General features: G+C 37.0%; 1 protein-coding gene across 1 annotated transcript in view; it reads right to left on the reverse strand.

The window, feature by feature from the left end:
* The window catches only part of ATRX (ATRX chromatin remodeler), a 68,190-nt gene that overhangs the window by 16,186 nt on the left and 37,616 nt on the right, over positions 1-14,388 (reverse strand). The window contains 10 exon segments of the mRNA XM_031554732.1: positions 1,290-1,393; positions 1,651-1,804; positions 2,711-2,883; positions 3,053-3,141; positions 3,430-3,560; positions 6,726-6,843; positions 8,390-8,565; positions 9,511-9,648; positions 13,628-13,805; positions 14,011-14,157. Of these exon segments, the coding sequence (XP_031410592.1) occupies positions 1,290-1,393; positions 1,651-1,804; positions 2,711-2,883; positions 3,053-3,141; positions 3,430-3,560; positions 6,726-6,843; positions 8,390-8,565; positions 9,511-9,648; positions 13,628-13,805; positions 14,011-14,157 (1,408 nt within the window).

Genomic DNA, 14,388 nt, shown 5'->3' on the forward strand with positions numbered 1-14,388 from the left:
AAAGCATTCAATGTTCTATTTCTTAAGATTTTGATCTTTCTGTAAAAATTAACAACTGATATTAAACAAAACAGACTGGCAATTAAAGATGCTAAGTTAGAATCATGCTACGAGTCATGCCAGAACTGTCTCACAGGACTGTGAGGCCCTGGCACTGTTGCCAGAGAGCTGTGGGCGCCCCATTCCTGGAGGTGCTCAGTACCAGGCTGGATGGGCTCTGGGCAGCCTGAGCTGGTGGAGGCAGCCAGCTCATGGCAGAGGGAACTAGATGATCTGTAAGGTCCCCTCCAACCTGAGCCATTCTATGAATGGCTATATATGGTAAATCTTACTATTACAGCCAGTTAATAAAAGATCTACCAAATATGTGTGCGAAAAACTCCCACAACCTTAAGAATGAGCTCACACTGAAGGAACAAACACTAAAAGCAAGAAAAAAGGACAGCAACTAATAACATGGGAATAGAACAAATACTCAGAAGCTAAGGAAGCAGCAGGTGGGAACAACAAATCTGTGAGAGAGATACTGGAGATCTTCATCTACAGCACTCATACCACTAAAGCCACATTTCTCTTATGCAAATGTTTATACATGCTTAGACTTAGACAGAAGATATTTGAAAGAAATGACAGACTCAAATAAATTCTTCAATCTGCACTTATTGTGAACTGAAACTTAGCATAAAAACAAACTGCATCATCAGGAATTCGGGTAAGATCACACAGAAGAAAAGAAAAAATCCTGCCGAGCAGAGTACTCGTCTGGTTAGTGAGAAATTCCTCACCATTCAAGCATCGCTATGATAGTAATTAATTCAAGACACAGCTCTCTTCCAGAATCCATAACAAAATGTACTGCAGCACATATAAAACCCAAACTTACATTTTGCATTCAGCATCCAGACACACCATTTGAAAGTATTATCATTTTCCTTCATTATCTCTCTCTCAGTAGGAAGGACCAGAATTTGCCATGCATGAGCATACAACATCACTTTTATATAGAATTTAATAAAATGCCTTCTCTCATTTTGGATGATGAACATTTAAACTGCCTAGGCAATATTAAGCACAGATGACACAAAATGAAATCAGAAGCAAGAATCCATAATGGGATAGCAGAGACCACCTGCAGAGGAGAACAGCAGTTCTGCCAACTTCAGGAATGATACAGAATGATAGAATGTTTCTCATGAAAGCAATTATTTCAACTCCATTCCCTCTGGAATAAAGACAGACTTGTAAAAGAATAATTAGCTTTGTAATTGTTCAAGCAAGCTCACACTCACCTTTATAGATAGGAGGCTTCTCTTTGTCAGTTTTCTCTCTGTTAGCCAGCTCCAGAAAATCTTCTATCAAATCCAACGATATAAGGGACTGGCTAAACACTAGGCTGGAAACAGAAACACAGAATTCAACTCTGAGGTTAATTATTGTAACAAATTGCTCATTCTGATACAACTTTTCAAACAAACAATGTTTCTAGACACAGTGAAAGACTCTGGTAGAGTACATGTATGTAGGCAAAAACTCACTGATGGAAATAGCAAGCTTCAGAAACCTGAGCTATAGCATCCAATCTCTAGATTGAATGACAAACAGACTAACATATTTACAAGATTGTTTAAAACACTTCTAAAACTGACTTACACTTTGTCCCCAAGCTCCTCTGCCATTCGAAGGATTTCAAAGAGAAGAACCATTTTCCCAGAATGTTCCAACACCTCAGCATCTGCATCAGTGACAAAATCTTTGTACCAGTCTGGAGCTGGGCTACCAGGATTGGATGAGGAAGTAGCTTTACCTATGAAAACACACACAAAAAATTCAGATAAAGGCATGGTTTCCACTTAAATGCTTTGAAATGCTATTTTTTAATGCTGCAGAATATTTAGACAAAGAATTCTATTATCTGCAACTTTTCCCCATAAATATAAATTGATACCTTTGTTTGTTTCCAACAATCATGCATTATGAAAATTCATTCGAATTACAGCAATTGAAAAGCAGCTACTCATAAAGTGATTTGAAATCTGAAATAAACACCTGAAATTCTTGAAAAGTTTTTGAGTTACACCAAGACCATCTATTAAGAGGAATTCACAGACGAAGCTTTCAAGTGTTCCAATAATACCACCTGTACAACAAGATTGCGTGTCTCCTCTCACTTTCGTGATACTCAGATTTAAAATTTCTTTTTCCAAAGCTAACGTAGAAGATATCAGTATATAAAGTAGTATATAGAAGAGAAAAAGTCAGTATTTCTCCCATTTTATATTATTTCACTATAAAAAACAAATTCCACCATCATCATCTGTCTTTTTGCAAAGTTCTTTAGGAAGGTTTTCTTGCCTGCTCACCTGCTAACACACCACTACAACAACAACAGCTGTAGAACATGTTACATCTTCAGGATGTAACAGTGAAGGACAAATACATTTGTTAAATGTTTTCAATATTCTTTCATTAGCATAGTAAAAAAAAGGGAAAAGCAGCATAGTTGTCTCTTAACTTTGTATCTTTTCATACTTCTAAATTCAAAAAGTTATCAGTTGGAGCACATTATTAAAAATAGCAGGAACTGTAAGCATAGAAGGAATACCTGGAAAATTCCTTAATTTCATTTTGCACAAAGCAGAACAGCCCTCTCAAGTTGTGTTTTCCAGAATGAAACTGCATGGTATTTGATTTACTTGTATACTATACTCACCTTCTTCTGATTTTATAACTGATGAAGGGTTGTTTCCAAGTTCTTCTGCATTTCCTTCTCCACCTCCACGAGATCTTGAATTCCAGACTTTAATGACTTCAACATCGTTATCGCTGCCACTCCCACTTGAACTACATTCTTTCTTTCCTTTTTTCCCCTTGGATTTTTTTTTCCTAGAGAGATAGTATTACACACCTATGTATTTATTTTTTTGAATCATGTTGCTAGAGGACATACATGTAAAAATACATTTACTTTTAGAGAGATCATTTACTTTTATAGACATCCTCTTCTATTAGGGAGATAAATCCAACAACAAACAATAAATAAAAACTTAATTACTTTGCATAATCATCAGAACTTAAACTCATTGAAGTTTCATCGGAATCTGAAGCTATGAAGTCATCCATACTGTCTTCATCAAAGTAGCCCTTAAAAGAGAAAAAACAGAAATTTTATTCAGTTTGTTCATCTGGAAGCTTTTATTAAATCTTCAGCCATCTGCTTATTCTTCATTAAGACAATGCACAAAAAGATAGCCTTTCAAAATGTTTTTAAGAATGACAACATATGCTGAAACTAAAAATATGGCAAAAACAGCAGTAAAATTACCCCACAGCAACAAAGATTTCCATTAATTTGATGAAACTTTACCTAACGTTTGGCATAGCTTATTTGGAAAGTTCTCAATAAAGAGTATTTTGATACATCTAATTTACCTTATTTTCTTTGCTAATATAGTCCAGCTGCAAACACCAGGGATGAGTCCAGATTCTGCTCAACATCTGGAAATCCTGGAACAGTTTAGCTCCAGCTTTGCCTCGTCCACCTTCGCTGCCGCCACCTACACCTGACAATAAAGTTCAGGTTTGAGAATGAAACCTTCAAGTATATTAGCCATATATGCTCCTCCTTTGAGTGATCTGTTAGCATAGTACTGAGTGTTCTTTCCAGATGCACACCATATTGTAACATCTCTTGTAGAAGAGGTGAAATTACTCAGTCAAGAGTTCTTCTCCTAGTTAAAGTTGTCAAAATTAGTTTTTCCCCTTTCTTGACAATGAGAAACATGATACCAATCTTACATCAATATACTTTTGTCCCCAACACAGGAATGAATCCCAATCCTCTTAGAAGAGCTATCACGTCTATTCAGATTGCATAATCAGCTCTCATAAAGCAGCCCAAGCTAGAAAACAAAATAAAATTTGCTATTTATTTTCATTTTTGTTTTCCCTCATTAACTCATAACACTGCATTGATCTGTTACAATAAAGAATTTTAAAACTGCCAGCATATTTGCATTGCCCAAGCACAAATTAGCACCACTTAACAGAATGTTTGAAGTTGGACATCTTCTTATAGTTTCAAGTACCCATTAAGCAGCAATAATTCTTGGTTCTTGAAACAGATCGGTTTTGTATTTATTGTACAAAAAATAAGGCGTGTATGCCTTCAAGAAAACAGGATTTGCTACATCAAAATTATCAAATGTCTATGGCACAGCAGGCACAAAGCTCACTCAGAGCATTTGCTCAACAGATAAGGCAATCCCAGAACATGTATAGAAAATATTTTAACAAATCAACTTCTTGCTTTGTTTTAATCATAAAACAAATTAAGAAATTTCACATTTATGCCTCCCTATGATGCTGAGAAAGGGAAGTATAAGATAGACATTCTTAAGTTCAACTTTGCTAAACTTAACCTGACCGAGAAAAACTTACTGTATCAAACACAAAGTTAATGTCTCCTACAGACTTGCTCAGAAGTGAAAGTAAAACAATATAATACGTTCATTTAATGAAGGAAAAACTGAAAATCTTAGAAAATGGCATCTAAAATGTGATTTTAGTTACATGCCTCTATTATGAGGCACAGGAAAACAATTTTAAGCATTTGCAGATGAGAAGCAGCCATTCTTCTATATTCGCTTTTTTATTTAATGAAAATCAGAGAGCATGTCCTTATCTGGAAGAACTCTTTAAATACATAAGTAATCCAGAGAACTAACGTGGGCCTCCACAACCATTACAGAGATCTCCTATGAGGACCTGGGCCAGGGTTAGCTCACACAGCTCTCTTCTCATTACAGGCAGTTCTTCCTTCCTTTCCCCCAGTTCTCTCTTTCCCATGTCATCTCTGGCACCAACCGCTGGATGAGCTGACTGAGCTCACCAGACTGGCAGGACACTAACCCAAGATCCAGAGAGAGAAAGGAAATGATGCTGTCTGCTAATTCAGGGGGCTGAAGCAGCTCGCCAAGGGCTGCTAAGTCATGAAACAGTACTACCCATTCTGACAACTGCAGACTTAGGCTCAAACAATTTTATCAAGCCCTTCAAAGTCTAGACAGATTAATCAAACTGTTAGGGAGTGCATCTTCTTACAGTTAGTTGCACACACAATCTATTAATAAGTAGATTGTTCCAACAATGGAGCAAATTTGAAGCACACTGTAACAAGCTTTTTGCCAGAACAAATCTTCTCCTGAGCTTTAACAAATAGTGGATTAAGGCCTACCTCCTCTTGGCTGCTACCTGCCCTACTGAAAGCATCTGTAAAGATTTCTGTACAAAGTAAAATAGTTGTAAACATCCAGCACTAATTTTTATGCTCATCAATTATCCATAAAGGTTTTACTTTTCCATCTAAAAGCACGGCAGACCGACAAAATCAGGCTCAGAGAGGCTGAAAACAATAATAATAATAAAAAAAAACAAAAACAATCTTGCTTTGTAGTAGAAATAGGCCAAAGATAACCTACAGAGCCTCTCTAACTCTGTAATTAAGCAGCTGCTATGAAGAACTACAGTCATAGAATGGTTGGCTTGGAAGGCATCTTACAAGTCACCCAGTCCCAAGCCCTGCTGTGGGCAGATTGCAAGGAGATGTCCAGTTACCACTGGAGATACCAATGGAAGTGAAATTACCTTCCCTAGTACTTCAAAGCTCTTACTGCCATGACTTGCACCAAACAGCAGCATCACACAACACAACTACAGAAGGCATATGTAGCTGGCAGTTTGTCTAGGAGATTGCAAGCTGCACTGCCCAGAACCTAAAGTCATTAAGGCAACACAGTGAATTTCATACTGCTATAAATTACAGCTTGATGAGCTACGACGAATCTTTCCTTCCAAGAATAACAAGAATAGAATTTTTTTTTTTTAAAATCCCGCCATAGCAAGAGACAGGTGGCTGAACAGGTGGAAAAAAAAACAAAAACACAACAGACTATGTAATATATTTCATAGCCACTGCAAAAACTGAACATAGCTTTCAAAGCTTTGGCAAAAGCTTATCTGCAGCACCTTAAACATTGCTTTGGAATTCAGCACATTCCCATTCTAGTAGTCCTATCGGTGCTAGAAGGTGCTACAAGGTGCTGACACTTGGACACCTTGATACACTGAAACTACAAACTGAGAGTTCTATCTCTAACGTAAGTGAGCAGTACATAAGCCCACAGTAACGTACATTTTTTCCCCCTTATGCACCTTCTATTTTCAATTAAACAAGATTACATTAATTGGGAAGAAGCAAAAATGGTTACTGTGAAAAACAGACTTGAGGGTTTAGATAGAGCGTTCCAAAAAAGAGACAACATTTGACAAATAATAGTTTCAGCTGGGATACAAGAAAAGGAAATTGCCAGAGTTGGCAGTGAGCTTTCACCAGTGCATCTCAATTTTAAGTTTTCTTCCTCCAGCCTCATTGCCAATATCTTAATTCTTGGAAGAACAAAACAAGAAATAAAATACATTTTATGTTTACAAAACTAAGAAAGAGAGATGAACCACAACCTGAAAGTACACTACTACTGAAATGCATGCATTACAATTCCCCTCCAAAATATTTATGTGCAATCAAATGTTTTGCAGCAATTCAAATTTCAGAGTTAAGGTAAGTCTCAGAGGAAGAAAAATTCATCTGTAGGGCATATAATACATATTAAAAAAAAACAAACCAATGACCACTAATCTTGTTATCTGAAAGAGAGGTAGACACATACCTGTCAAATGATCCAAGTAATACTGGTAGAGCTTGCACTGAATAGGTGTCATTCTAACTTCTAGAACATACTCATATTTTGGTGGGAGGAACTTTGTTAATGCAGTGTAATCTTTCCTCTGTAATTTTACAAGTGAGATTTTAGTCATTATAAACATGAAAAGTGATTACTGAGAGCTTAAGAACTTTTGGCTACTTGATCAACAAGGCATTAATCATGCACAAATCACAATTATTCAGGTGCTCACCTACCACAAAGGGGGAAAAAAATAACTCACTTTATCAATCTATTTAACAGGCACTGTCTGTAGAAGCCCACCTTATGCAATAAACATAGATGTCCAATTAAAAAGGAGATGGACCCATCAACCGCATGCCTCAGCTCCAAATCCCTAGGAAGTTGACTGCAGGTTCAGTAACTGCCCAGATGCTTTTATGTTTCATTTTTTAATTCTAAAACCATTCCTGCGAAAGCATGGGTAAGTCAAGCAGCTCATACCAATGTTTTTATTGCAGGTGAACATGCACTCATGGTAACTATCTTCTGGTTTAGAGTATGTCATTTCTGAATACTTCCTTGTTTGAGGCAAAGCAAAATCTATTTTATTTGTTTTTTCTACTTTACTAGACTCTGAATCTCTCGCTATCTGCCCCTCCATCCAAACAGTACCTGGTGTACTGATCTTCACCAAGACATTATTCAGGAGCGGGTGACCCCAGCAGCACCGGGAGGTGTTGGTCAGTGCTGCACACACAGCACAGCTTTCAGGCTTCAGCTGCACAGCACAAATTCCTTGGCTGCAGGACAACCTCAGCCAGCTCACTGTCAGAGAGGAGCCTGCGGGCAGCTCCCAGTTGGTACGGGAGATAAACCACCTGCAAGGCCTTGCCTTTATCTGAGAGGGCAGCATCCCTTGGGAACACTGTTTTCTTGTAAAAAAAACTGCACAATAGACCCAACAAGAGCTTCCCTCCGCAGACAGGATCTGCTCTGTGCAGTGTGGCATAGGAAAATTCTCCCAGGCTCCATCCAATGCTGCATGAGTGCAGGGCGCCCAGCACCTGAAGGGACCTAGGATTTGCTCACAATCTATGTCCTCTCCAGCCCAGAACAGACAGTACGGGCCTTGGCTAATAGGACTGATTTTGCAGCAGGATCACTTTCTCTGTAATAGGTCATAAATCTGCCGATTCCAGTTTTAGGGAATTAAATGTTTCATTACATTTACAATTGAAGCATCCATTCTACTTGTCTCTTCTATAACATAAGTAAATGTAATGAGGACTGGTTTGTGCTCTTGTGCTGCTGTACAGACGCACAGAACTGTGTGCTAGTATTTGTATTTCCAATATAATCATCTTTCTACAGGAAGTCCTTCACCACTTTTACACACTGCCATGAACTTTTCTATTTCTTCGGAGGTGAGCTAACTGCACATGGAACCATCCCACTGCGACCACTTCACCCAGCTCCCTGGGACTGTTTAATCACTATCAGCGACTGCAGCTACACAGAACACACCACAGAACAAACAAATCTGTTTATGAAATACTCAAATAACAAATGTACAGATTTTTGAGTGCTTTTATCAGAACAAGACGGAATAACTCTTCCCTCTCCCCACAGCTATTTCAATTAATTAGTTACAGTAAAACTGTTCTCACCTGAACGCATCCAGCTAACATCTCATAGAGAATATGTGCCCGCTTCTTCATTACTCTGACATCCACCAGAGTGGAGTCTGCACACTGACCGTTCTGAATTGGATTTATAAATCGATTTCGGAATTCTTTAATTGAACCAAGTAAATTCTCCTTAATAAAGTTAACCATGCAGTGATCTAGAACAAAAAGATCAAGTTTCAATTGTTCAAAAGCACAGGTAGAATATTGGGATTAATTCTAAACAAAATTAATGTGTTATACCTAAACTAAGAACTTTTTGTTAAGCAAAAATACCCAAATGCAACATTTTCAGAAAAGGGCATCTTAAATCGATATACACTGTAGGCAGAAAAATAACTTCTACATTTAATGTCAGATTTAAAACTTCATCTTAGATGCTAAATAGCTTGAGGGCTTCTGTACACCAAAGCAATTACACAGTAACACATATATGTAAAGATTCTGAAATAGATTTAATAACATATTAATTATTAAAAAATTATCACAGCATGCTATCAGACAGAAATATTTAATATCAATAGCTAATATAGAATGTTCTGAGGCAGCAAACAGAAATTACTGTTTTAACAGATTTACTAAGAACACTGCTCTGCAATAGTTAAGAACAATTCAAACTGATGCTCCTGCAAGACCTGGTCTACTCATTTCCCTCCCTACTCATACTCCATCCCTTTCTCTTTGGACACATTGAGACTCATCTAATCCTCTGATGAGCAACATCAAGGAACTGAACTGTCAGAAAGCTATTTCATTTTGTAGCATTAATTTTCTGATACTCCTCATAGTGGTTCCCTGAGGAATCAGATGTATGCGAGGCCATGCCAAGAGAAGGGATGGAGGAAAGGTCAGACGCCCAGCAGCTGCAGCTCAACTTCGCTTGAACTACCATGGAAGCATCTTCAGACAATAATTATATATGAAAAATGCAGAAAGCCCTTACTGGACTTTTTTTTTTTCCCCTGTATAAACACAGCAAAACATCTTCATCATGTCAGATTATTTTCTTCTATTCAAACAAAACCTATCTGTAATTATATATTGCTGAAAGGTAAGAGTACATCCAAAGAAATAAACAAATCTTAAACAAGAGAACTACTCACATTCTATAAGATTATTTTGCAGTGGTGTTCCTGTCAGAATTATTCTTCTCCTAGAACGAATTGAATTCATTGCCTTAGAAACAGCAGATGCTTCATTTTTTAATATGTGCCCTTCGTCACAAACAACAAAGTCAGGGCCTAGGAAGAAATAAGAACATTAGATCCTTTATATCTCTTATAACCTCAAAGAAACTGGCAGCCTAAAGAAGCTGATTTTTTTTTCTATTAATGTTTATTATGTTTTTGTTTTTTTTTTAAAGCATCATTTAGTTCCTTTTTTATCCTTTACACAGGCATTCCCAGAAACCAATCTGGTAAACTGCAGACTGTTACTTGTAAAATCTTCAGGGAAGGATTAAATACGGCTTTCTAACACAGTCCTTTAGAGACTGTCTATCCATGCAGCTCATGCAGGCCTGCGTTTTCATTCACTCTACCCTAACTCCTGAAAGCTGTTCTTTAAATTCAGCTTATGCTGCCATCTACTGATGCTCAGTCAATTAAAACAAAAATAAGGTAGACACTAATTTTTCAGTAAGGCAACAGGTCATTATCAATAATAAGGGTAAGCAGGGCAATGGAAAGTCTTATCTAAGACATACAAACACAATTAAATCTGATCTGAATTAAAGACAAGCGAATTCACAAAGATTTCCAGCATCTCCCCACCAGATTTGACAGCTTATACGTTAATATAGCACTCAGGTATTGATTTGGTCTAGCGTATTTCCTTTACAATCAGACTCAAAGTACATTAGTAAAAAAGGAGAATAAAATATTAATGATGCAAATAAAATGTTGCCAATACTCAACAATTCAGTTTTCTGTAAAGACTGCGATTTTAACTTGAACAAAGAAGTTAATTTACAACAAAACAAAACTCCCTCTTGCTTAGACTAAGTAAATGACAGTAAGAATATGAAAAAATTATCTTAGTATATATTTTCTTCATTATTTGGCAGTCATGTAGCAATGCTATCTTGAACTAACATCTTGGCTACAATTCAGTGACAGATTGTCATACATTTGTGGTTTTTTCTTGCTCTTAAAATGAAAAAGAATTTCATTATGGGCAATACATTTCTGAAATTATCCAAAGGGGATGTAAAATGTAGAGACCTCGAGGGATCATTTAGCCCATTTTCTTCATCTGAGATAGTATTTAGGAGAATGGGATATCTCCTCCCTGAGAGAAGTGAAACTCGGTGACCTCTAATACACTTCCTGATAGCCAATGTAAATGATCTCTGAGGTCAGTGAAGATAAATTCTATCTTCTTCTTCCTCCAACCGATGTAAAAAGCAGCACATCACGGTCCTGTTACAAGCCAGCTTTTACACGATGAAAAATTTGTCAGTTTAGTCATCATTTTCCAGGCTAAGAAGCCTCCAATCTTTCTTCAGACCAGAGTCTTCTCTTTCCTAACCTTGCTGTACTTGCCCACATTTATGCACACTCACTGATAGATACACAGGTATACATACACACATTTCTCCTTTTACTTCAAATCCTACAAGAATTTAAGCTTGCTTTATACAAATGTCGATTAAAGATCTCTTTCTATGTTAAACAGTAATGAAAGTTTTAGCAGTAGCAAGAAAAGCCCACAGAATTACTGAATCACTGAAAGCACAGCAGTGCAGCCAGCAATAAACCAAACAATTTTATCAGTTGCAAAAAGCAGTATGGGAAATAATTTACTGCTTTGCATGAGTACATCATACTTCTATTATTTCACATGGCAGAGCTAGTTAATTAACAAAATCATTTCTCACACTATTTCTCCACCCATAAACTTTGGCTAAACCTTCCCCCTCTGGTTCTCTCCTCCTACTATACAGTGCAATATAAGCTTCTGCTATAGAACGCATCTACCCTAGCAATATTAATTTTAACCAGACACAAATCATTAAATTTTGCTCAAATATCAAATCTGCAACTTTTTAAATTAAAAATGCTCCCAGAAGCAAAAGTTTCCCTATCTGCTGTCACAGCAGTAAGCCAGCACACTGCTTCATAACTCTTTTACTGGCAGGCTGCTCTCTCACCAGCACTGTGAATCACAGATAGCAAGAAACAAATAATGGTTGGTGCAAGATACTTCTCTTCAATTTTGACAATCCAAATGTGTTTAAAAGTAATGACTAGTAAGAGAATATTCCTGTCTCTTTGCAATTAGTTTAAAAAGAGAAGGATTTGAAGCAACATAAAAACATACTGAGTTATTTCAACATTGGTGCTGCTAATGCTCTGATTCCACCCCACCAAGTAATCAAAGCAAGTTTCCATGTTCACATGGTCCAAAACCAACAGGGCACACTGTGCTGCAGTTTGTGGACTTGCTTAAACCGATAGAAGTTAACAACCTCATCACAAATACTGCTCAATCACGTTGTCTAAATAGGATTAGAACAGACCAACACCCACAAGCAGGGTGCAGAAAGCAAAAAAGATTCACAAGTGATGGCACGGGAAACATCACACAAGACCAAGTCTTCCCTAAAATTCCACAGCTAGCAAGCCACTTCACTTCACAGTTTGATGAAGGAAGGGACAATACTCTTATAAAAACACATACCTATCAACCCTTACACCATGGTTCCCTTACATTTTCCAGAACAAAAGTAACCTACAAAAAATCAGTAATTCTGAAAGCACCTCAACTCCTCTATTTTTTGCTGCAGTCAACAGAAATTTAGAGATCTTCCTGATAAGATTCTTAACTCCTGAGCAAAGCAGATACAGAGTGAGAGGACTGACACACAGGGTTGGTTTTTTCCCAAGCTCAATTGTAGCATTAACAGAAGAACCCAGAGAACCTCCTGGCAAAATTGCATTTTCTTCACTGCTTAAATAATATCTGTAGCTTCATCACGATCACAAAAATAGTTTGTCAGCTATTGTACAGGAGCTACCCTGAGACAAATTAGCAGAAAAATAATATTTTCACTTCTCAAACTGGCTCCCTACAGAAGTAGCCATGTCAATTCTGCTCAGAAGGCAGGGGATGAAGCACATGAAGAGTATTGGTAGAAAAAAGAATCAACTCCTTTACAGCTCAGCAAAGCTGTTAGGTCATTTTAGCTAGTATCAAACCACACCTCCAGGAGGCTCAACACAAATACAACCAGCAGAGATTTCAGCTCCATAGAACTTCACAAAAATCAAGCTCACCAAGAACAATTACAAGCCAAACCACTGCTATAAGAAAACTTGTTTAAAAAAAAAAAATTATCTACCACACTCTAAAAATCAAGTAACCTGAAGTCCAGTCAGATAATTAAAATCTAGGAAAATCCGCTTCTGGAATCAAATAAATTATTTCCCTTACTACCACATCAGCTTTCCCCAATCTAACTGATTTTAACAGCAATATCAAACTTAAGGCAAAGGTATTTTTTAAATAGAGTACTTAAAATATACCGTGTTGTGAATAACTTTACTTAGTGCGGGTATCTGTTCCCAGGTCAGAATATGAAAGAAAATTCTGCCATTTTGGCGAAATTTTCTAATCCTGAGTTTTCAGTTGTTTTTTTTTTGGGTGATCACCAAGCAGAATGGTTTTCATCAACTTATATATTTTCAAGTGCTTACATACACATCTTAAAAAAGCTTGCTGAAGTCAGCTGAGCTTAAAACCAAACATCCATTCCATAGGCTGGAAAAAGTAAAAAACAAACAAACAAAAAAAAACAAACCACCTTCATCTGGAATTAATTAGCACTTAAATAATACTTGTTTGTTCACATTTCTGCGGTATATTTTCAACCATTCTTCATGAGTAGATACTCCATTAACTGTGGAATTCTAGTGAGGACAAAGCAGTTTTATGGTTCTAACAAACTTGCAGATTAACATAACCAGCAGTTCACACTTGCAATACATTCCCATGGTTGTTTCCATATTGCACTAACAGAAAGACCATTACAGTCTATTTACAAAGGACATGGGGTATTTTCTCAACAACCACTTCCATAACTCATTAAAGGGCAACTAGAGATAACCAAACTATTGTGATCTTAGTCATGTCGTGTATAACGCATGTTTATTTAGCTCATGTACTCCAATCTGAAAACACAGTAGATAAAATGCATAATTGCATTAATTTTCCACTTACCTGGATCTACTAAAGCTTTATTAAATATTTCTTTCAGTTTTCTACTCTTCACATTCCTGCCTTGTGCAAGATTACGATACATCTCATAGCCTATTATCATCACACCTCCTTCATCTTGCCAACGCTGCAGCATATAGCTTCTCTCTTGAGGGCGTTTCACAGTTGCTAATTCACAGACCTTTCAGAGTAGGAAAAACATGCTTGAGTTTCTCTTAAAATTCCAGAGCAGTGGTGTAACTTAAATACCTAAGGTATTCATGCAAGTAAATTTTTCACATAGTTAAAGTACATTCCTTAGCCTGTATTTTAGTGGTGGAGCTTCCCAATTATGTAAAACACTCGGCTATTTCAACTTTAAGAACTCTTTTTAAGCCTTAAAATACCTCTAATTTCTCATCGTCTTCTAAACCTTCCTGCCATTTTTCAAACTCATTCAACCAGTTCAAGGCAGTGTTCAGGGGACACACTACAAGAGCCGTCCGGAAATTCAGCTTGTCACATAGCAAGACTGTGTGCAGAAAGCTCACTACCTGCCAGGGGAACAACAAATAAAATAATAAATGAAACACTGAGCACGGGAGGACAAGAAAGAAACAAACAAGCGTATACATATTTTCACATTTCATGTGAAACTTCCCAACAGTGACCTTATTCATAAACAATTTCTGTTTGTTAAACAACTTGCTGCTTAAAATCTAATATATATGTATTCCAACCTTATACACTTACTGCTTTTGTGTTACATGGCTGCTTAAGTTCTT

Source organism: Meleagris gallopavo, chromosome 9 (assembly GCF_000146605.3).
Source record: "Meleagris gallopavo isolate NT-WF06-2002-E0010 breed Aviagen turkey brand Nicholas breeding stock chromosome 9, Turkey_5.1, whole genome shotgun sequence".
Lineage (NCBI taxonomy): Eukaryota > Metazoa > Chordata > Aves > Galliformes > Phasianidae > Meleagris > Meleagris gallopavo.